The 22,360-nt window shown below is 36.3% G+C and overlaps 1 protein-coding gene across 6 annotated transcripts in view; it reads right to left on the reverse strand.

The window, feature by feature from the left end:
* ARFIP1 (ADP ribosylation factor interacting protein 1) overlaps nucleotides 1-22,360 on the reverse strand; it is a 122,684-nt gene that overhangs the window by 55,946 nt on the left and 44,378 nt on the right. For all 6 annotated transcript variants that reach the window (XM_053901189.1, XM_053901187.1, XM_019441263.2 and 3 more), the window contains 2 exons: nucleotides 19,958-20,059; nucleotides 2,730-2,838 (listed from right to left, as the gene is read on the reverse strand). In XM_053901189.1, the coding sequence (XP_053757164.1) occupies nucleotides 2,730-2,838; nucleotides 19,958-20,050 (202 nt within the window). In that variant the 5' untranslated portion in view covers nucleotides 20,051-20,059. The remainder of the gene's footprint in view (nucleotides 1-2,729; nucleotides 2,839-19,957; nucleotides 20,060-22,360) is intronic.

Consider the following 22,360-nt stretch of genomic DNA (forward strand, 5'->3'; position numbering starts at 1 on the left):
CAGGCGCCCCAAACAACAACTTTCTTTAAAAAAAAAAAAACCCAGAAAACAAAAACTACAACTTTCTTGTAAGTGCTTAATTAATCTGCATATGGTAGAATGATTATCTTTTTAATATACACATCAACAATGTAGTTTATTTTAAAAAATGTTTTAATAAAGTCAATTCAAAGAGACATACATTATTGCCATTATCAGGAAACATATTTTTTATTCCAATCTGAAGGACTAGTATGTATCAATAAGAAAGTGAAACTGATCAGCATTTCCATGCTTACACTCAACAGTTTATAATGGTCAATTTCAATCATTGTATAATATTTTTCTACTTAAGGGAAAAGAGATTAACCCAAACATCAGTTAAATAATTTCATTGGGAATACTTAAAACACCTTAATAGTAAAAGTATTTTGGGGGGTGCCTGAGTGGCTCAGGTCATGATCTCACAGTTCGTGAGTTCAAGCCCGCGTCCGGCTTTACGCTGACAGCGTGGAGCCTGCTTGGGATTCTCCCTCTCTTCTCTCTTTGGCCCTCCCCTTGCTCTCTCTCAAAATAAATAAATGAACGTTAAAAAAAATTTTTTGGGGGGGGCGCCTGGGTGGCTCAGTCGGTTGAGCGTCCGACTTCGGCTCAGGTCATGATCTCACAGTTGTGAGTTCGAGCCCCGCGTCGGGCTCTGTGCTGACAGCTCAGAGCCTGGAACCTGTTTCAAATTCTGTGTCTTCCTCTCTCTCTGCCCCTCTCCTGCTCACGCTCTGTCTCTCTCTGTCTCAAATAAATAAATAAATAAATAAATAAATAAATAAATAAATAAAATTATTTTTAAAGTATTTTTTAATTCTCTATTGACATTTATTTAAAAAAAAATTTTTTTTAATGTTTTATTTATTTTTGAGACAGAGAGACAGAGCATGAATGGGGGAGGGTCAGAACGAGAGGGAGACACAGAATCTGAAGCAGGCTCCAGGCTCTGAGCTGTCAGCCCAGAGCCCGACGCAGGGCTCGAACTCACGGACCGTGAGATCGTGACCTGAGCCGAAGTCGGACGCTTAACCAACTGAGCCACCCAGGCGCCCCTCTCTATTGACATTTAAATTTGAAAATTGGTGACTGGTCCAAAACTGGTCACATTACATAAAATAAGCCTTTTATCTTTAAGTACTCATAATTTTAGGCACTCAGTCAAGACTTTCAAAATCAAAGTTATCCCCTAGATAACCTAGATAAGAATGCCAGAATGCTACATAATGACTACTGAGATATGGACACATATGCTCCCTTTCTACGGTTTTATTTCTCTGAATATAAGGATGAAAAAAAATCACTTAGATAGTCCATTCACTTTACAGCCTAGAGTAGAGGTTGTTATTCTGGATTCTTCTAAATGCTTATTTTCAGGACCCATTTAGGAAAGAATATATTTCAAAACAGAAGTTGTTTTTCAATAAAGTACTGGCTATTAGTATAATAAAAATATAGAATACTATTTATCTACAAGAGGGCTAAGGATTACAAAGATGCCGAGAATTTTTTCATTTTATGAAATTATAATGAAGTATTAAAATATATTTCACTGAACATCGAATGTAGCTACTATTTTTAACTATAGCTCTGTCAAGAAAACAATCCATTATTTACATCCAAATGTTTACATGGTTTTACTTTCACTCATGTGAAAATGAAAAAAACACTTGAAAAAGGTCATCATAGGGAAGAGTATTAAAAGCACATCACTTTTTTCTTTATATACATGAAATGGGTGTAGAAAACAGTTAACATGGCAGGTCTGTTTATCCTTAAAAAGACCAGCTTACAAGATTGGCCCTTGGTTGGCATTCGGAAACTTTTTTTGAGGCGGGGGGACAATTCCCTCCATTCCTCGAATGGTTAAGACTGGCTCACTCTGCCTAAACTATTTATACAAACAATGTGGTTTATGCTAAACGCCTTTTTTTCTTCTAGGAGTCTGGAATCTTGGTACATGCTAGGCAGAGGGTGCCTATGCAAGCAATCTCCAATAAAAACACTGAGCACTCAGTCTTTCCTGAGCTTCCCTGGTTAGCAACGTTTCGTACACGTTGTCACAATCTGCTACGGGAATTAAGCATAATCAATGACTGCCGACTCATGTCCTGTGTGACTGCACTGGAAGAAGACCCTTGCAAGTTTATGCCCAGTTTTGCCAGACTCTGCCTCAGGCATCCTTTGCCTTTGCTACTTGTGCTTGGTATACTTTCCTTGTAATAATCATAGTCATGACTATGTATGGAGTCCTGTGAGTACTCTTAGCAAATTACTGACTCTGAGGGTGGTTTTGGAGACCTCTTATATGGAATGTATAATAGGAAAAATAAAAGTTATTTTTCTAATTGCTTTGAAACAGGAAATACATACTTATACAAAACATTGACTTATTGCTATAAATTTTGTAGTTAAAAGCTAAAATAATTTAAATCTGCATTTTGGATATAACTTTTTGAGTATTTTAATATTCTAAAACCAATCCTTTAATAATCAGTGAAATTATGCATATTGATTTATTTATATAAAGAAGACTACTAAGACAATTCCTAGATTGTTTAAATTGAAGAGAAACAGATTATGCTTATAAAATCAGTGTTTTGTCACAGAATTAAATGACTTTACTATGGTTTATAAATGAAGGTTGCTTTTGATGCACTTCTCCCATCCTCCACCCCAGCCATCTTTAAAAATACATGGGCTCTTACCTTGAAATGCTCCTGCTTCAATAACCCCCTCTTTGGTACTGTCAAAGCCATGAGATGTAATTTGGGTTTCTGAGAGACCAAGTCCAGCTGGTAATGAACGCTTCAGATCCTTGGCAACATTTGAATAAAAGAGAAAATCTTCATAAAAAATCTCACACCATGTAGCAGTTCAGCATAATGGTGCCCTTTTAATCACATCTTCAACTATCTTTTTCTCTATATGTGGTATTCTCTCATGCTGTCGTAGCATTCTATAATGATGTATAACCAGCAGCAAATTCAGCAAGATTTGCTATTAAGAGGTATAGTGAATGTCAAATACAAAATATTTGTTATTCTAGAATTAAGCAACAGGCAGATATCAAAAATTCAATTTTCAAATTTCTAAGCTACTGATACATCAGAAAAATCATTTTAAAGGACAGAATTAAGATGATTAAAAAGTCACTATTATGTAAAAACTAACTGATGTCTAATACAATCATGAGCCTGGTCAATATAAACAAATCATTCACTTGCAATATTAATTTTCCTTTGATTTCAAGGTTATCTAGGTAATAAGCAAGGCTTCTTGGATTTCAATCAGGGTGGGGAAAAAGAAATCTTCTGCTATTCATTTTATGTTAAATACTGACATTAGTCAATCCAACTGCAGATTGGCTTATAATTGGAAGCTAGCTGTAACAAATACAATATTCCACATTCAGTCTTACAGTTCAAAAAAAAAAGAGAGAAAGCCAAGAAATACAGATGTCCAAAATTTCTTTATTTCGTCTGGCTTGGATATGAGGAATTACCCAATTTTCATAATCAGTCTATGAATGGATTCCACTGGTTTCCCACGATAATGACAAATGATGCACTAAAACATAAATATGTCTTTTGAAATCTTTAATACAGTACCATATCACATATAATGTAGTTATAATTTGAAAACTCAGAACTAACGTTTTGAATTTTCTAATTGGCAAAGTCAAAATTTAACAGATACAATCTCTCATAACTGGCATGTTGTTGAGAGGGATTTTCTTGAGAAGCTCATTAATTTTGTCTAGGCAATTATTTGATTGGTGTGATGGGCCATGAATTAATAAATAATGAGGTTGATTCTCATCTCATCAAACATTTGATTGATCAAATTTATCATTTACCATTTATCAAACAGGTAATTTGACACAAGTAACTGTCCTCTCCTGTGGTACTTTCAACATCTCAGCTAGCTTCAGATACTCCTGATTTTCCTCATACAACATCTGTTATGTTCTATTGTCTCCTTTGCGGATTCCTCCTCATCTCCTCCAAATTCTGGAGCGTCCCAGGGTTCAGTCAGAGGACTTCTTCTCCTATAGTCTCTTCTTGGGTGACTGTATTGATTCTTCTGGCTTTGAAAACCATCTATACATTGACAACTCCCAAATTTAGGTGTCTTACCTGGGCCTCCCTCTTTAACTCCTATATATCTGATCACATACTTTTATTTCAACTTGGATATTAAGTAGGCATTTCAAACTTGGTATGTCTCAAACTGACTGATTCCACAGTAAATCCCCAATGCCCAACAGACAAAACAAAATAATGGCATCTTTATTTTCCCTCCTTTCAGTTAAACAGCATCTCTACCACCAAAATCTTAGGAGTTATCTTCGACTCTTTCTCTCAAGTCCGTATCCAAACCATTAAGCAGATTCTATCCGATCTACTCTCAAAATACATTCAGGATGAAAGCAATTCTCACCACCTCCACTGCTACAACTCTGGTCTAAGCTAGAATCATATTTCGCCTGGATACTCTAAGAGCCTCTCAACTGGTTTCCCTGCTTCTATCCAAGACACACACCTCTAACTGCACACGTCAACCAAAATTAGCCCCTGTACAAAAACTCTCCAATAGCCTCCTATCTCACCTAATGTAAAACCCAGACTATTAAATGTTCTCAAGGGATTACAGGATTTGACTTCATCTCCTACCAGCCTCAGTCTTACAGCCACACAGTTCCTTCAAAAACAATTAACCTATCTTTGTTTCAGGGCCCTGTACTTCTGTTTTTTCTTCCTGAATGCTTTCTTGTACCTGACATCTATAGGGCTTGCTCCTTTAGGTAGAGAGGCTTTCCCCCTTGAGCAACTCTCACAACTTCACACTGGAACTCCCTATTCTGCTTCCTCTATTTTATCCTCCTCAGAGCAGTTATCACTCGGTAACATATTACGTGTATTTGTGTTTATTTTTACCTCCTCTTTCTATATGCTGTAAGTTTCACTAGAACAGGGATGTTGCTTAGTTTGTTTACTGCTGTATTTTTAGCACCTGAAATAGCGCCTGGGATGTAGGAGATGTTTAATAAATATTGTCAAATGAATAAATGAATTTGTTGAATGAACTAAAGGACTTGTGACTCAACACCATATAGATTAAGAAGCTGCTACAGCAACAGGTTTACTTTAAAATTTAATTTAATGAGTATCTGCTTCCTCTTGCTGTATGTTAGACTTTCTGCACAAAGAAAAAGGTAAGGTACAGCCCTTGCCTCATTGGAGAGACAAGATACACAAATATTAATGTAAAAGTTGAACTTGTCGCCAAAGTAAAGACAACAGGTATCAGAGGAATTAAGAAGAGGGACTCAATCCATGAGAACCAAATAGGAAAAGAGAAAGTTCTGCATGAGCTCTGGAACATAAAGGATTTATTTATTCATTGTCACAACATTTACTGAACACCAATGACAGTCACTGCTCTCGACACTACAGATGGAGCGGTGTAGGAAACAATCTCTGTCCAAATCTGACTCTCATGGGGGGAGGAAGGAAGACTAGCCCGATAGTAAACAAATAAATGCATGCCATGTAAGGAGTGCTGTTAAGTAACAAGTAGTAAATCAGTATGTTTCTTTTCAAGTCAGGATAAAAGGGATACAGAGTGACAGGGAAAAGGGTGCTACTTTGGGTTGGGTATTGAGGGAAGGTCTCTCCCGGGTAGTAAAATGTGGGCAGATTCCTCAAAGAAGTGTGAGCGAGTGAGCCATGTGAGTTTTAAGACACAATTCCCTTATCAGATATATGATTTGTAAGTATTTTTTCCCATTCTGTGGGCTGCCTTTTTAGTTTTTTCATGGTGTTCTTTGAAGCATAAAAGTTTTACATTTTTATTAAGTCCAGTTTATCTATTTTTTTTCTTTTGTTGCTTGTGCTTTTGGTGTTCTAGAACTAAGAAACTAAAGTACCTAATCCAAAGTCAGAGAGTTATACCTGTTTTTTCTTCTAAGAGTTTTATAGTTTCAGCTCTTATATTTAAATCTTTGATCAATTTTGAGGTTCCTTTTTTTAAAAGATTTTATGTTTAAGCAATCTCTACAGACCCAACATGGGGCTCAAATGCACAACCCCAAGATCAAGAGTCACACGCTCCACTGAGCCAGGCAGGCGCCCCTGGAGTTAATTTTTGAGCATGGCGTGAGGTCCATGTCCAGTTTCATTCTCTGCATATGGACATCCAGTTGTCCTAGCACCATTTGTTGAACACTATCCTCTCCTCACTGAAAATTCCTGGCACCCTTGCTGAAACTCAACTGACTATGAATGTAGAGATCTGTTTCTGTACTCTCAGTTCTGCTCCACTCACCTATGTCTCCTTATGCCAGTCCCAACCTGTTTGGATTATTGTAGCTTTGTAGTAAATTTTAAAACCAGTGAGTCCTAAAACTCTGTTCACCTTTTTCAAGACCCTTTTAGCTATTCTGGATCCCTTGCATTTACATAGGATCAGTTTGCCAATTTCTACCCTAACCCCCCTTCCCCACCCTGCAAAATCAAACTAAACCAAACTAAACCAAACCAAGATTCATTAGCAAGACCAAAAGAAACTGTTCGGTAATCCAATGAAAGTGACAGGTCTACCCCCAAATAGAAAACTAATTAACATCAGTTTTACCAGGGACATCTCTTTGAATTGGCCTTAAAAAAGGTGCCTACTCCAATAATTTGTTATCCAAGCAAAACTAGAACAATTTTTTTTTAATTTAAAAAATCTTATTTGTAATCGTTATGGGGACAAACAAAAAATAATAAACATTAAAAAAACAGCACAATAACACAATAATAAATACAAGCAAGCCACAAAGATTTAACCTTACTTTCTCCACCCTAATTAGAATCCCTCATGGAATTATCTTTTGAATTTTGTACAGCATATTTTAAAGATGTTTATCAAGAGCAAAGACCCTTAAATTACTTTTTAAAGATTGCCACAGTCTCATCAAGAACCAACTATTACTAGAAACATGAAAGACCTGGAAAGATAATTCAGACAGACCAGCTTTCCTATTAAGAGGCTATATGACCCTGGGCAAGTGCTTAAAAACTTTGTTAGTCCCTGTTTGCTCAGCTGTAAAAAGAAGCTAAAAATTACCTCAGAGTTCTATGAAAACTTATGTGAGACAATTAATATAAGCAAAGCACCTCGTACATATTTTTAGGCACTCAGTTAATGTTAGCCATCCCTCTCCCCTACTACAATCATATTTATAACTAATTAATGCTATTGCTAATAATTAGAGTGAAAAACATTTCGTGAACACTTCCTATGTGCTAGGATTTGTTCTAATCACTTTAACGTACAGGCAGTCCTCTCTCCGCATGACAGTGCAGGACCGTAAAAATGATCAAGCAATTGGTACTATTACTACTATTTCTCAGATGAAAAAACTGGGACACAAAAATGTGTCATTTAGTTACTAACTAGCAATATAGTTAGGGCTAGGCCTCAAGAAACAATATTAACTGTAATGTAGAGTAAATGTAAAGAGCTACAAGCAATTTGTTAGAGACTTAGAATTCATTAGCTCCTATTGTTTTCAAAAAGATTTAAAGAAATACCTTTTAAAAGTGACAATTTCAGAATCTGAAGTTTAAACACTAATGCAAATACATTTTCAACTTGTAATTTCCTAATAGCACTAAAGAAATGAGCTCTTTCGTTCCTTTTCCCTTTTCCTAATGCCACTTAAAACCTCGTCACAGGACAATATTCTTTTCATCTGAATATTGTTTTGAAGAGTACTTAGAATTAAAAAGAAAAATAATTACACTCAGTTTTATCTACTTCCCATTTTTAAACCAAATAAATCTGAGTCTGTTCATTTCATGGAATAAATTATCTTTCCAGTTTATTTTTTAATATACTAAATCAGTAATTTCTAGGTTTTAAAAAAAAGTTTATTTATTTTTGAGAGAAAGCAGGCACATGTGAGTGGGGGAGGGGCAGAAAGAGAGAATCCTAGGCAGGCAGGCACTGTCAGCACAAGCCGATGCAGGGCTTTAAGTCACAAACCGTAAGATCATAACCTGAAGCTGGAATTGTACACTTAGCAGACTGAACCACCCAGGTGCCTCCAGTGGTTTCTAATATTTTTTAAATATTAATGATCCTTTTATTAATATTTACATTAAAACCAGACGATCTTTTCTCTCCGAAAGACAAATCTATCACTTACAAAATAAATACTGCCAAACTACCAAGACATTTTTTAAACTTTGCAAGTTTGGTCATTAAGCTCAACTATTTTTGGAATGGTTTCCTTGAATGTTGCCTTGCTCAAAGTCTTGACAGCTTTTAGCTCTCGCTAAGAAAATAAGTATCGAAGACATCCCTCAAAATATGAGGAATAAAAACATGCATGCAAACAAAATTAAAATGGCATACAGTAGGTACAGGACAACTGTGTTTGCTGTATTCTTGGAACTTATCTGAAAGAACATTACTCATTTTAATCATATGTCCTGTCCCAAAGTATTGTGTAAATTCCCAGTAAAGAGATACAGCGTAGTAGTAGTTGGTAAGAGGTTAAACAGTAAACATGATGGATATCTCAGATTACCTAAATTTTCAAGAAGGTACAGGGATGTCTCCCATCTTGTCAGGCATGGCCTCTAGAAGAAACTCCTGGTTGTCTGAAGATACATCTCACTCAGACCCCTCCCAATGATCTCCCAGGGGTCCTTTACTCAACAAACAAAAATTCTTCCAGAAAAAAACCTTTATGTAAAACAGCTGTAAAATCTGAAAAGCACTAAGGTCTTCCTAAGCCTAAACTGTCACTAACAAAAGGAGCCTAACCAAAAGTGGTACAAATGGGTCCGTTCAGATTCGGAACAGAATTATCATTTTGATAGTTGTCCAGCAGCTGAATGCAACACAAAATAATATGGGTTATGTGAGGGGAATGTATGACTTGTAAGATAACACACGTAAGTATTTTACGTGTTTGTTGACTTGTTTTTGTTTTTTATAAAATACACACTCTCTAGCTAATATAGTTTAGCCTCATAATTCACAAAAACTTAAAATGTGCCTTTACATGATCTTTAATTCTTTTTAAAAGTGTCTTACATAGCTTAGTAACTATTCAAATGTCTGCTACTGCATTTACCCCTATGGTTTCCAGAATGTATTTCAGAGACAATGAGCCCACTATAACCAACAACATAAAATCCCTAATTTGCATTTTTATGTCACTGACATTCAATTCAAAGTTTAGGACTTAGCAGAGTCATGCTTAACAAGTATACAATAAAATGGAATAAACCCAAAGTTAACTTTCTGTTCAAGCACTAGGATAATACTCAGCATTTAATACTTTTTAAAAATAAATTTTCAAACAATTAAGCTGAAACAAAATAGAACGCTTTTGGCAAAAACGTTTCATGTATGTTTCAAATCCTTCTGAGAGGATACAAAATAGTATCTGTAGTAACAGCTTCCATAAAGCTGTGAAGGGATGGCAACAATCTGTAAGGATTCTCCAAGTAGTCTACAAATTACATGAACTCTCTTCTCCCTTAGTTTCCTTACACTACATTCTCCCAATTTTCCTCCATCTACTTCTGTAAAAATGGCTTGGTTTTCCTTACTGCTTCTAGCTTCTCCACAAGAGAGAAGTCTTACATCTAACTTCTCTACTTCCCTTGGCGACCTAACCGATCCATCTCCTGTGTCTCTAGTCTTGGCACCCCTGAAATTCATTCTTCAAACTGTAGACAGAGATAGCTTTCTAAAATGTGACTCTGTGGGCACCTGGGTGACCCAGTCGGCTAAGTATCTGACTTCGGCTCAGACATGATCTCATGGTCTCTGAGTCTGAACCCTGCATCGGGCTCTGTACTGATAGGGCAGCACCTGGAGCCTGCTTCGGATGCTGTGTCTCCCTCTCTCTCTCTGCCCCTTCCCCGCTCACCTGTCTGTTTCTGTCCGTCTCTTTCTCTCTCAAAAATAAAAATAAACATTAAAATTTTTTTTTAAAAATGTGAATCTGATTGAGATACTTCCATTTTTATGTCCTTTAGTGCCCCTCCCCCCATTGCCTTTTAGGTAAAATCCCAAACTCCTCAACATGATTTTAAGGTGTTGCAGGATCTGGTCTCTACTTAACTCTCTAGCCTCATTTCTCACACATCTGGCCCCACAGTCTCCACTTCAACAACAGCAAATTTTCAATTCTGCAGTTTCACACACTTTTCAGCTCATTATAGTTGCCTCTGATGGGAACACCCTTCACTTTTCATTTGGCAGCTCATCCTTCAGATTCAGCTTGCCTAGCAATGCTTCAGGTAATCTTTCCATACTCTTCCTATCAGTTCTCAGACCATGCTATACTTGGACTAGTATATTACTTTTCACATGATATTAAAATTAATTTGTGGGGGTGCCTGGGTGGCTCAACTGGTTGAGCATCTGACTCTTGATTTTGGCTCAGGTCACAATGTCATGGTTCGTGGGATGAAGTCCATGTTGGGCTCTGCCCGGACAGTGCAAAGCCTGCTTGGGATTCTCTCTCCCTCTCTCTGCCCCTCCGCATCTCGCATGACCACATATGTGTGCGCTCTCTTTCTCAAGATAAACATTAAAGGAATAAAATTAATTTGTAAATTAATTAATTTCTATATTCTCTCTTCTTGCAGACTGTAAAAGCTTTCTAAAGATCAGGATGCTTATCTATCTTGTTCCCCTTTAGTATTCATTCCTAGCGGCTAGTAGATATAACACCAATATATTCATTTACTAGCAATTTTCTCAATTTATGCATCTTATCTCATCCCTCAAAATGTATAAAACCTTCCAAAACATTTACATAATTTTTAAAGAAACAAATTGAAAAATTTCTGTGAAATGTTCTATGAATTTTGGTAATTTAAAATCCCCTTTGTTGTTTTAACAGCTGCCTATCAAGAGTATCCACCAGAAGCAAAGCTATTATTCAAACAGATCTCCACATCCCCAATCCTACTATAAACATATTGCAACATCCTTAACATCTTCATAGTGACCTCTCTGCCTCTCCACAATTACTTCACGTCAAAGCTGATTATTCTCCAACATGCTATTTATCAAGTGAGTAAAAGGCAGGGTTAGCATTTTCTCAGCTTTCTGCTGGTACTTCTAAACTACCAGTTCTCAAACTTTAGTTTGGGTAAGAACCACCTGAGACCGTATTAAAATTCAGATTCTTCTCAGCTGTCCATTGTGATCTCATGAAGTTGGAGTGCGAAGTCCAGGCACCAGAATTTCAAACAAATAAGCCACATGATTCTGATGCAGGTAATTCTTTGTCTACATTTTGAGGAACTCTGTTACGTAGAACAGTTTTTCCATACTTGTGTAATACACGGACTCCCATCCCGCATTTCCCTGTGGGCCACACTACCTCATTGCCCTCTTCTCCACCTTAACATTCTCATCTATCTTCTTTCTAGTTAATCCCAAATATTTATTGAGGGCCTTCTGCTCTATCCTTAATTCCCACCATTATTCTCGGTGTTCCCAACCTTTTGCAAGCCATCGGGCAGTTTCAGAAAATGAAATGATTCCTTGTTCAGTCTGCAATTCTTTCCAAACTGAAATATAAGGTCCAAGCCGAGTTTTCATAGCTCATCAAAAAAACAATGTATAATGTCACGGTATGTAGTCTGTTGCTTAACTTTTTTTAATACAAAGTATCAATTACTTAAAATGAAATAAAATCTATTGCATGAGCTTGCCTACCTATGTTGATACAGAATAATGGGTTGTAGTATTAACAATCTGTCAAAGTGTATGATTTTTTTTTCCCTTAGTATACTTGTAGGAAGCCTAAAGTTGGTAGTTTGATACAGGTTTGGTAATTTGTAGGGGACAAAGGGCCAAAAAAAGTGTGAGGACAAATAAAAGATATACTAGACTAACATAGTAACTCCAACCTACTCTTCTGTCTCAGATTGCAGTAACCTCTACATCTCTAATGCCTTTCATCCTTCATGCCCCATTTTACTTCAGCCACCAGAACTCCCACGGCCACTCTTGGGAACTTGCCATCACTCAGGAAGCAACACTTCTGGAATTTTAAGTCTAATAACTCTCTTTGTGGTCACAAGCTCCTGTATCTGTTATTCCACTTGATCAAGTTAGCAAATATGACGCATCCATTTTCTCCATTTTACACACACATATACAATTCTCAGTCTCCTCTCTCTCTCTCTCTCTCCTCTCTCATTCATTCCACAAACATTTAACAAGAACTTACAGAATTACTATCTTTTGATGGTTTACTGCCTACCTCCTTGACCTCATCCCCATCCCCAAGTCCCCTTAGTCTAGATTCTAAGTAGTAATGAAGTCTGGTAAGAATGAATCACATACCAGCTTGCATCAAGGGAATGCTGAATTCATTCAAAGGCTTATCACCGTGGGAATATTTATACGTATCTACATTCAAAACAATTCCTTCTAGAAATAAAAAAAAATATGACAGCATTTGCTTATAAACAGAGGCAGAATCTATCTTCTAGGCACAATATGTCATAATTAAGATAGATAGGCTTCAGCCTCTCATTAAAAATTATATTTATTCATATTTTTTCAATAGAAATCCTAATCTAGAGTTAATTTAGTAGACTTCTATATAATGCACATACTTTAAAACTTAATTTGTGGCAATAGTACTAAGAATATATTCAATACTTTAATATTTTGAAGTAAATATTAAAATGAATCTAGGGGCACCTGGGTGGCTCAGTCAGTTAAGCGTCTGACTTGGGCTCAGGTCATGATCTCACAGTTTATGGGTTTGAGCCCCATGCCGGGCTCTGTGCTGACAGCTCAGAGCCTGGAGCCTGCTTTGGATTCTGTGTCTCCCTCTCTCTCTGCCCCTCCCTGCTCATGCTCTGTCTCTCTCTCTCTCTCAAAAAATAATAAAAAGCACTAAGAAAATTTAAAAAAATGAGTCCAGATTTGCATGGGTTAAACGATCCTTGAAAAATATTTGCCATACTTCTAAGAGGGTCCAAGCTATACATTTGGTAAAAATTGGTCTTTGGAGAAAGTCTCCATCAAATCAATGTTGCCACTGAGAGAACTCCTAAATTTTTCAGATGTGAGTAATGCAGAAATGTTATACTGAATAGTATATAGCACGGAGACAAATGGTCATCATATGCTATTCAAACTCTAGTGTAGGATGGCTGAAGTAGAAAACATGTTAAATTTTAAGTCTTTATACTGGAATCACTTCCTTTATTGAGCAACTACTGTGAATCATAAACTGTGCTGTGTGCACACAAGCTGCCCTAAAGGTGATTTCAATCTCTTAGGAAAAGCAGATAAGTAAATGGACAGTTACAACACTGAGGGGAGGGGAGGAAATCTATCCAAAACAAGTGTTCTGACAATTCCTATTCTTATATTCCTTTCCAAATCTTCTCCAGACTGCTAGAGTTCACTGTCCAGACTGATATGTACAGGGGAATGGAAAAACTACTTAGTTCAATAAAAGCATTAAAGAGTGAAACAACAATAACAACAAAGACCACACACACAAAACTTCAACAACAACAACAACAACAACAACAAGTACAACAACAGCGATGATGCATGCTGGGAAATTAAGGACACAAGATGGATAGATCAAGTCCAAAAGCAGTACATCTTCCACAAAAGTCTAGAAACATGTTTCTAGTCCTGGCTTTAACATGTGTTTATTCATTTACTCATTTATTCACCAAACATTTAAATGAAAGCCTCAATGATCTATTATGTGGCAGCACTGTAGATAAGGTAATGAATGGAAACATTTTTTGCCCTCACTTTCCTTACAATCAAATCACACAAGCCTTTGGTACAGCCAGTTAATCTGGGTAATTCCATCACAACCTCAAGGGCCCTTTTCCTCAACTGTAAAGTAAAGTAGTGGAACTCAGGGATCTCTAAACTAAAATCCTGTGATTTAACTCAAAACTTGTAGACCGGGGTTTTTTAAGACCCAGGAAACTAAGGATCCATAGGCAGGCTTCAGTTTAGGGAGTCCTAAACTCCCTAGAACTAAATGCAAAATTTGGTAGTTTTGTATATATGTACATTTTTCTTGAGGAAAAGGTCAATAGGTGGAAAAACAGAAATTATGGATTTTAGTTTTGGGCCAACCACAGAAAAAATTTTGTTTCAGTGATATATACTAAGGTAGTTGCCCTATCTGCCAAGTATAACTTAATTAACAAGAAATTTCAACTACATGGAACTGATATTTGCTTCTTCTCTTTAATTCATGGCATGAATTTCACGATTTTAATATTTTGACCAGCACTTCAACAGAATTATAAATAATATGCAGTTTACAACTCAAAGAATAATTTGTATTCTTCAGAGATTAAACTTTACTAATCTTTAAAAAGGAATTTTTATTTAGAAAAAAATATTTTTGCTGTAAAAAACTGTGATGATACTAAGATTCTTATTCTATCCTCTCTAAATCATTGTTGCTCCTTGTCTTAAGAAAAAGAGTAATAAACCTCAAAATATTAACATATGTCAAGTTGCTACCAGGGGATTTCTAGGACCAGCTCTTTCATTATAATCTCTATTAGAATGTGAATGCTAAGTTAGAGTCTAACCAGGGCCTCTTGTAGGACAGACTAAGAGGGGAAACCAAATGAAAAATGAAACCTCTGCAATGAGACACAAAAGCGAGGACAGAAATATTTAGTTTCACTGCCTGTGCCACAGTGACACCAATTGGTCAGCCAGGATACAACAACTTAAACTACCATCTTCATTTTATACAAGACTATATTTTTTAGAGTACATTATGCAGTTAAGTTTTAAATAAAAACCAGTATGTGGGGCACCTGGGTGGCTCAGTCGGTTAAGCATCCGACTTCAGCTCAGGTCATGATCTCATGGTTCGTGGGTTCGAGCCCCGTGTCAGGCTCTGTGCTGACACCTCACAGCCTGGATCCTGCTTCTGATTCTGTGTCTCCCTCTCTCTTTGCCCCTCTCCTGCTCACGCTCTCTCTCTGTCTCTCAAAAATAAATAAACGTAAATAAAAACCAGGATATGATTTTAAACAACAAACAGGTGTAAAAGGAAGATGTATATAAGTAAAATACTTGAGCAAACTCTGGTTATTATCCAGTTTAACATGAGACCTCTTTGCTAGTCTATAAAATACAGTCTAATGCTAAACAATACATTTTAACACTTATTTTCCATATGAATTTTCATCAGTAATAAAATATAAACATGAATTTCAGGCTAAATGCAATTTTCCTTTTATTTCTCAGGAAAACAAAGGAGTATGCTAAAACTGAAGTAAACATATGCCTAAAAGATCTTGAGTATAATTTATTCAAAATGGTCAAAAGTTGCTTTTGAAACATTATTTTCACTCGTGGTGAAAGGGATCACACAGCCAATTTTATTTTAATTCAACATATCAAATAAGAGACTCTTGTGATACATATATTTTTAATAAGAGCAGATACAGAAATTTTATCATGTTGAATTTCTTTAGGGAGGTGAAGTGGGGTATACTACTTGAAGTAGATATTGTTTATTTCTAAATTATTTATTTATTTTTAAATATTTATTTATTTTTGAGAGAGGGAGAGAGAGAGCAGAGAGGGCCAGAGAGAGAGGAACAGAGGATCTGAAGCAGGCTGTGTGCTGACAGCACAGAGCCCGATGCGGAGTTCGAACCCACGAACCGTGAGATCATGACCTGAGCTGAAGTCAGACACGTAACCAACTGAGCACTTTTATTTTTTATTTTTAGATAGAGAAAGACTGCATGTGAGCGGGGAAGAGGGGGAGGGAAGGAAGGGAGGGAGGGAGAGAGAGAGAGAGAGAGAGAGAGAGAGAATGAATCTCAAGCAGGCTCCACACTCTGTAGAGCCCAATGCAGGGCTCGATCTCCCAACCCTGGGATCATGACCTAAGCCGAAGTCAAGAGTTGGACACTCAACTGACTGAGCCACCTGGGTGCTCCAGGTTAACTGCTTCTTAACGAGCCTTTCCCAGGTAAAGTTCACATCCAATAAAAGGAGGCCTCCAGGAGAACATCTTTTTTTCTTCTTTTACCACCCAAGAGAAGTGAAATAACACTGCAGGAAAATGTCCAAAAAGAATCTGACATTAACCAATGAGTAAACTTACAAAGCAGCAAGTTAACTGGCTTTAACTGCATAAGCAAAGAGCTTATACAGATATTTGAAGGTTTAAATCACTTCACTCTAGTAAGACTCTATTTTTTTTTCAGTGCTACTCAAAGGCAAATAAGGTTAAGTAAAGAGTCATGAATAAGTTTAAGTATAAGGCAACCCAGAAAAAGAACAGAGCTGGAGGAATTACCCACCAGGTATTAAGGTTAAAGATAATATTTGTTCCAGACTTAATTAGTGTAGTAATTAAGTAACATAGTGTGGTATTATTGTAAAGATAGACAAAAAGACAAAGAAATAAAACAGAGTTCAGAGACAGTCCCACACATATATGACCACCTGATTGACAGCAAAAGCTCCCAGTGGAGAAAGGACAGTCTTTTCTTTCTTTTTTTTTTTTTTTTTTTTTTTTTTTTTTTTTTAGGACAGTCTTTTCAATAAACAGTGAATAGCAATAAGATATTCATATGAGGAAAAAAAAAATGAACCTTGGCACCTGCATCACACTACACAAAAATTTAATTCAAGATGAATCACAGAGCTAAGTGTGAGAAGCAAAACAAAAAAACTTTCAGGAGCGTCTGGGTGGCTCAGTTGGTTAAGCATCTGACTCTTGATCTCAGCTAAGGTCATGGTCTCACGGTTTGTGAGTTTGAGCCCTGTGTCAGGTTCCGTACTGACAGCTAAGAGCCTGCTTGGGATTCTTTCTCTCTTTCTCTCTTTGTTTCTCCCCCACTTGCACCCTCTCTCTCTCAAAATAAATAAATAAACTTAAAAAAAAACTTTTAGAAGAAAACAGTATCTTTATGATACTGGGATAGGCCAAGATTTCTCAAAAAGGTCACAAAAATCACTAAAATGACACAGATAAATTTGACTTCATTAAAATTAGCAACTTTTGTTCATCAAAAGATACCATTAATAGAGTACAAAAGCAAGCTACTGACTAGAACAAAATATGTGAAATACACATATCCAAACAAATGACTTATATCCAGAATAAAGAGCTCCTGTAAAAAAATTAGAAAAAGGCACACGCCCAATAGAAAAATGGGCAAAAGGCTTGAAAAAGGACTTCATGCAAGATAATATCCAAACGATCAATAAGAATATGAAAATACGCTTAACATCATTAGTCATTAGAGAGATGAATATTATGCTTCCACCAGAATCGCTAAAATTAAAAGGCATGACAATACTAAGAATTGGTAAGAATGTGTAATAACTAGAACTCTTACCTGCTGCTGGAACCACTTTGGAAAATTAGTTGACAATATCTACCAAAGCCAAACATCATGTATCTAGCAATTCCACGCTAGGGTATATACCCAATAGAAATAGGTGATTACATACACCAAAAGACTTGCACCAGAATGGTCACGACAGCTTTATTCATAATAGCCACAGACTGGAAACCTAGGTATCCATCAACTGAAGAATGGATATACAAAATTGTGACATATTAACAGAATGAAAAACTACAGCACAGTGAAAAAGAATGAAATACTGCCACAAACAACAGTACTGAATAAACTTCACAGGAATAACACTGAGTGAAGCCAGTCAAAAAAGAGTACATACTGTAAGATTCCATTTATTTGTAGTTCAGGAATAGTCCAAAGCTATCTGTGATGCTAAAGTCAGAGTAGCAGTGATTATTCTGGGAGACAGGGCAGTGTACTGCCTTGAAGGGGGCAAGACGGAGCCAGTTAAAGTCCTGGAAATGTTCTACATCTTGATGTGTGTGGTGCTTCCACTGAGCTGTATACTTAACATCTGTGTTTTACTGTGCGTAAGTGGTAGCTCAAAAGAGAACAAAACCAACAGAAAAGAAAAAGAAATAGGCTTAAGGTGGCAGGTGAATATCCAAAACAATGCAGCATTTGTATGTACTGCATTTTCTTGGACTAAAGTCATTAGACTGTCTATTAGAATATCAACTCCCTGATGGCAGTATTTTTGTCATTTTTATTCACTACCATATCCACAGTGTGATACACAGCAGATACTCGATACACAGCAGATACTCGGTAACTATCTGCAGAATAAGTTTGCAAAAGGACTGTTACCAAAAATAAAATGAAGCAATCATTAACTAAAATCTTGGTATAATGAGTTATTTGAATTAACGGAAGTTTATAAAGTAACTGCTAGAGTCTAATGATGGTAACGTGATTAGCTTATTATGCAGGTGTGTCTTAGTACTTTCCAACACAAGAAAGACTAAAACCTGAAGTGAAGATTTCCTTTGTGTGCCCAGAATTTAAAGAGTCTCTATTCTGTGAGTTCCTCTATTTTAAGGCCACAGGTACATAGACACCAAATTAAAGCACTCACAATTAAAATAACCCTCAAGTTTGAAGACACATTGATTCCTTCCAAAAAACTGTGAAGGCAAAAATAAGTGAAATTCAGTGGAATTTACTAAAATCAATTAAAACAATCTAAAACAGTGGTTCTCAACCAGAGGTGAGTTTCTCCTCACACCAGGGGTCATTTGGCAATGTCTGGAGACATTTTTGCTTGTCACAACAGGAGGAAGAGGCCAGGGATGCCGCTAACCATCCTACATGCAGAGGCCAATCCTCTACAACAAGGAATTTATCTGACCCAAAATGTCAAATTATGTTAAAATAAAGGATTTTATTCTTCAGCATATGAAAAAGAGTCCTATTTAAACTATAAAATAATTTGGGGCGCCTGGGTGGCTCGGTAGATTGAGTGTGACTTCGGCTCAGGTCATGATCTTGCAGTCCGGGGGTTCGAGCCCCACATCGGGCTCTGTGCTGACAGCTCAGAGCCCAGAGCCTGCTTCGGATTCTGTTGCCTCCCTCTCTCTCTCTCTCCCGGCTCATGCTCAGTCTCTCTCTCTCTCTCAAAAATAAATAAACATTAAAGAAATTTATTTTAAAAAATTAAATTAAAAAAACCTATAAAATAATTCATTTCTTTCAACTATTCCTTTTTCAAAAATATGAACATTATATTTTTAAAGTTGTACACGTATCAAATGTAATAAAAAGGGGTATTTATTGTAAATATATCCAGAAATAATAACCATCACTACCATTTCTAGGACTATCCTAGGCATATTATTTATTTTATCTCATTTAATATCAATATCCCCATGAAAGTAAGATTCTCATTTATAGAGATCATAAAACAAAAACTAGAAGAGATTAAACACCTGCCCAAGGTTACACTGCTAGAAATGACATAGCTAAAATGTGCACCCAAATTATCTTCAAACCCATGGTGTTTCCATTAAAATGCATTAAATTTCAATTTCAAATGAGAGGCAGATCAACATTGAAAGCACTGCATCTTTCATTGTCCACCAAGTCAAGTATGCCACTTTAGAAAGTAAATGGCAAAGTCAGGAGAAGCCTACTTAGGAAATATGTACTAAAGACACACAGAAAAGAGATTACTGCCAATTTTTGAAAGGATAACCTATAGTTAGTATTTTTTCTTATCACAAATATTAAATAATTTCATAAAGTCATATACCAAAATTATCAGATATACTTTGTTCCAGTCATATAACAGAACTACTGATGATAACATCAAAGCATGAATGTTTACTGGCTAGCAGCTTAACCTTGACAAATCACGAACATAACCCACCTAGTCATCCCTACGTGGTAACATTAGGTTCCTAACACTTCAGCCAATCTAAGAAAATATTCCTAAATTAAATTCTATTACTTTCATCTGATAGGCTTATCGTGGTCCTCTGTATCAAGAAAAAGGAAAATATTCTTACCCTATTAAAGCCATGTTCATGAGAGTCATCAACTTCTCCATTACTAGTCACTGGAATTTCTGCTGCTGAATTTTTGGGAGATTCTTGAGCCATGCTAGACTCCTACAACAAAACAAAACAAAACAAAACAAAACAAAACAAAACAAAACAAAACAAGAAACAGCTGTAAATAGCACCAAATCATAAGAGGCAAATATTCAAAACACTGTTAATGTTTATAGCACTTAAAAGCCATCATTATAGCATTAAAAAAAATAATTACAACCTACCTAACACATAATAAATATGATATTAATATAATAAAAATGTATCCGGCTTTTAAAACTGGAGTCAACTTAAATTTCTTATTTAAGAACAAGTTACTTGCAGATCCCAGGGGGCAATAATAAATTGCCTCATAAATAGTATTATGGTAAGGCTACCAGTTACAACTGAAAAAAATATCACAGAAAGCCACACTTCATTATTAATTCAACTACAGCAGCTCTACTTTTCCTGTTGTACATAATGGGCTTCTCAGGCAGCTTTTGTTTAAAGAGTTGCCCTGATACAACAAAACTGTGTAAATCTGTATACTAGGAGAATTAAAATTTTACATTCTGGCTTTACTGTTCTAACAGTCAAATAATGTTTAAAAATACATTCCTTAATTTTATAAGCACATTTTCTATAAAATACAAATTTCTTTCGGAACTTAATATAGTTAATCGGTAACAGAAAGTCAATTCTGGTTAATAAAAACTTTTTTTGCTCCAATCCTATGTGATTTAAGAAACATGCATGGCTACAAGATAAAATGAGAATTTTATACCTGTAAAGGGTCTTAAAAATTATCTAGTTTCCCTCACTTTAAAAACTTCAGAGTAAATAACTAAACCATTGATTCCACTTTTCACAGAGAACAGGTATCCCTCATCCCTCTCTTCTCCTTGCCTCCCTTCCCTTTTAAACCAGTAATGGCTTTAAAAGCATTACATGCACATACACTCACACTTATAACAACAGTGCCCACTAGAATAAAATACATGTTAGGTACACAATTGATACCTAACATTGTATGTTCTAACACTCAGACCTGAATCCTGCTACCCCTGATTCTGCACTGCACAGAATTACCAAAACCAAACCAAATAACTAAAATGTGTGTGTGTGTTTAATTTACAGAACTGAACCTTACTGCCAAGAGCATAAGAGGTTCTTTGATTTTCTCTGAAAGAATTGTTTTTAAGATTAAAATAACTAAGAGAGTGTTGTCATATCTAGCTCATGCATTACTAATTTTTAAGGGGTTAAGGAAAGGTTCAAGGCCAGAAAACTTTATTTAAAAAAAAAACAAACCACTTTTATTATTTTTTTTAAGTAGGCTTCACACCCAGCGCAGAGCCCAACACAGGGCTTGAACTCACGACCCCAAGATCAAGACCTGATCCGAGATCAAGAGTCAGACGTCTAACTGACTGAGCCACCCAGGCACACCAAGGCCAGAAAACTTAAAAAAAAAAAATTGCACTGAACTTTTATAATTAGGTAAGTTATACTACTAAAAGCAAGTATGAATGCAAATTGGTTTGTGGTCTAGTCTCTACTTCCATGAAATATAAAAAGGCCTAATTAAAATACTGAATGACACCCAACAATACTTTTCATATAGTGTGTATATCATTAAGTATGTGAGACAGAAGATACTGTCAAATATATAAGGTAGGTCTTAAACGAATCTATTGATAACACTATACAGATCAGCAATTCTCAAACTTTTTGGGCTCAAGACACCTTTACATTCTTCTTCTTTTTATTTTAATGTTTATTTTTGAGAGAGAGAGAGAGAGAGCAAGCAGGGGAGGGGCAGAGAGAGAGAGAGAGAGAGAGAGAGAGAGAGAGAAAGGGAGACGGAATCTGAAGCAGGCTCCAGGCTCTGAGCTGTCAGCACAGCCTCTGACTTAAGGAGCTTGAACCCTTAATACATGAGATCATGACCTGAGCCAAAGTCGGATGCTCAACTGACTGAACCACCCAGGCACCCCTAGACCCATTTACATTCTTAAAAATCATTAAGTATCCCCAAAAGCTTTTATTTACATGGGTTATATCTATCAATGTTTACTGTATTAGAAAGTAATGCTGTAAATTAAAAAAGCTAATTATTAATCCATTTTAAAGTAATAATACAGGGGTGCCTGGATGGCTCAGTTGGTTGAGCATCCAAATCCTGATTTCAGCTCAGGTCATGATCCTGGCGTTGTGGGACTGAGCCCTGCATTAGGCTCTGTGCTAAGACGGAGCCTGCTTAGAATTCTCTCTCCCTCTCTCGTTCTCTCCCTCTACCCTTCTCCCCAGCTTGCACTCTTTCTCTCTCTCTAAAAAAAAAAAAAAAAAAAAGTAATAATTATATACACATGTTAA

This window comes from Panthera pardus, unplaced genomic scaffold, assembly GCF_024362965.1.
Source record: "Panthera pardus isolate Hobbes unplaced genomic scaffold, ASM2436296v1 HiC_scaffold_13, whole genome shotgun sequence".
NCBI classification, from domain to species: Eukaryota; Metazoa; Chordata; class Mammalia; order Carnivora; family Felidae; genus Panthera; species Panthera pardus.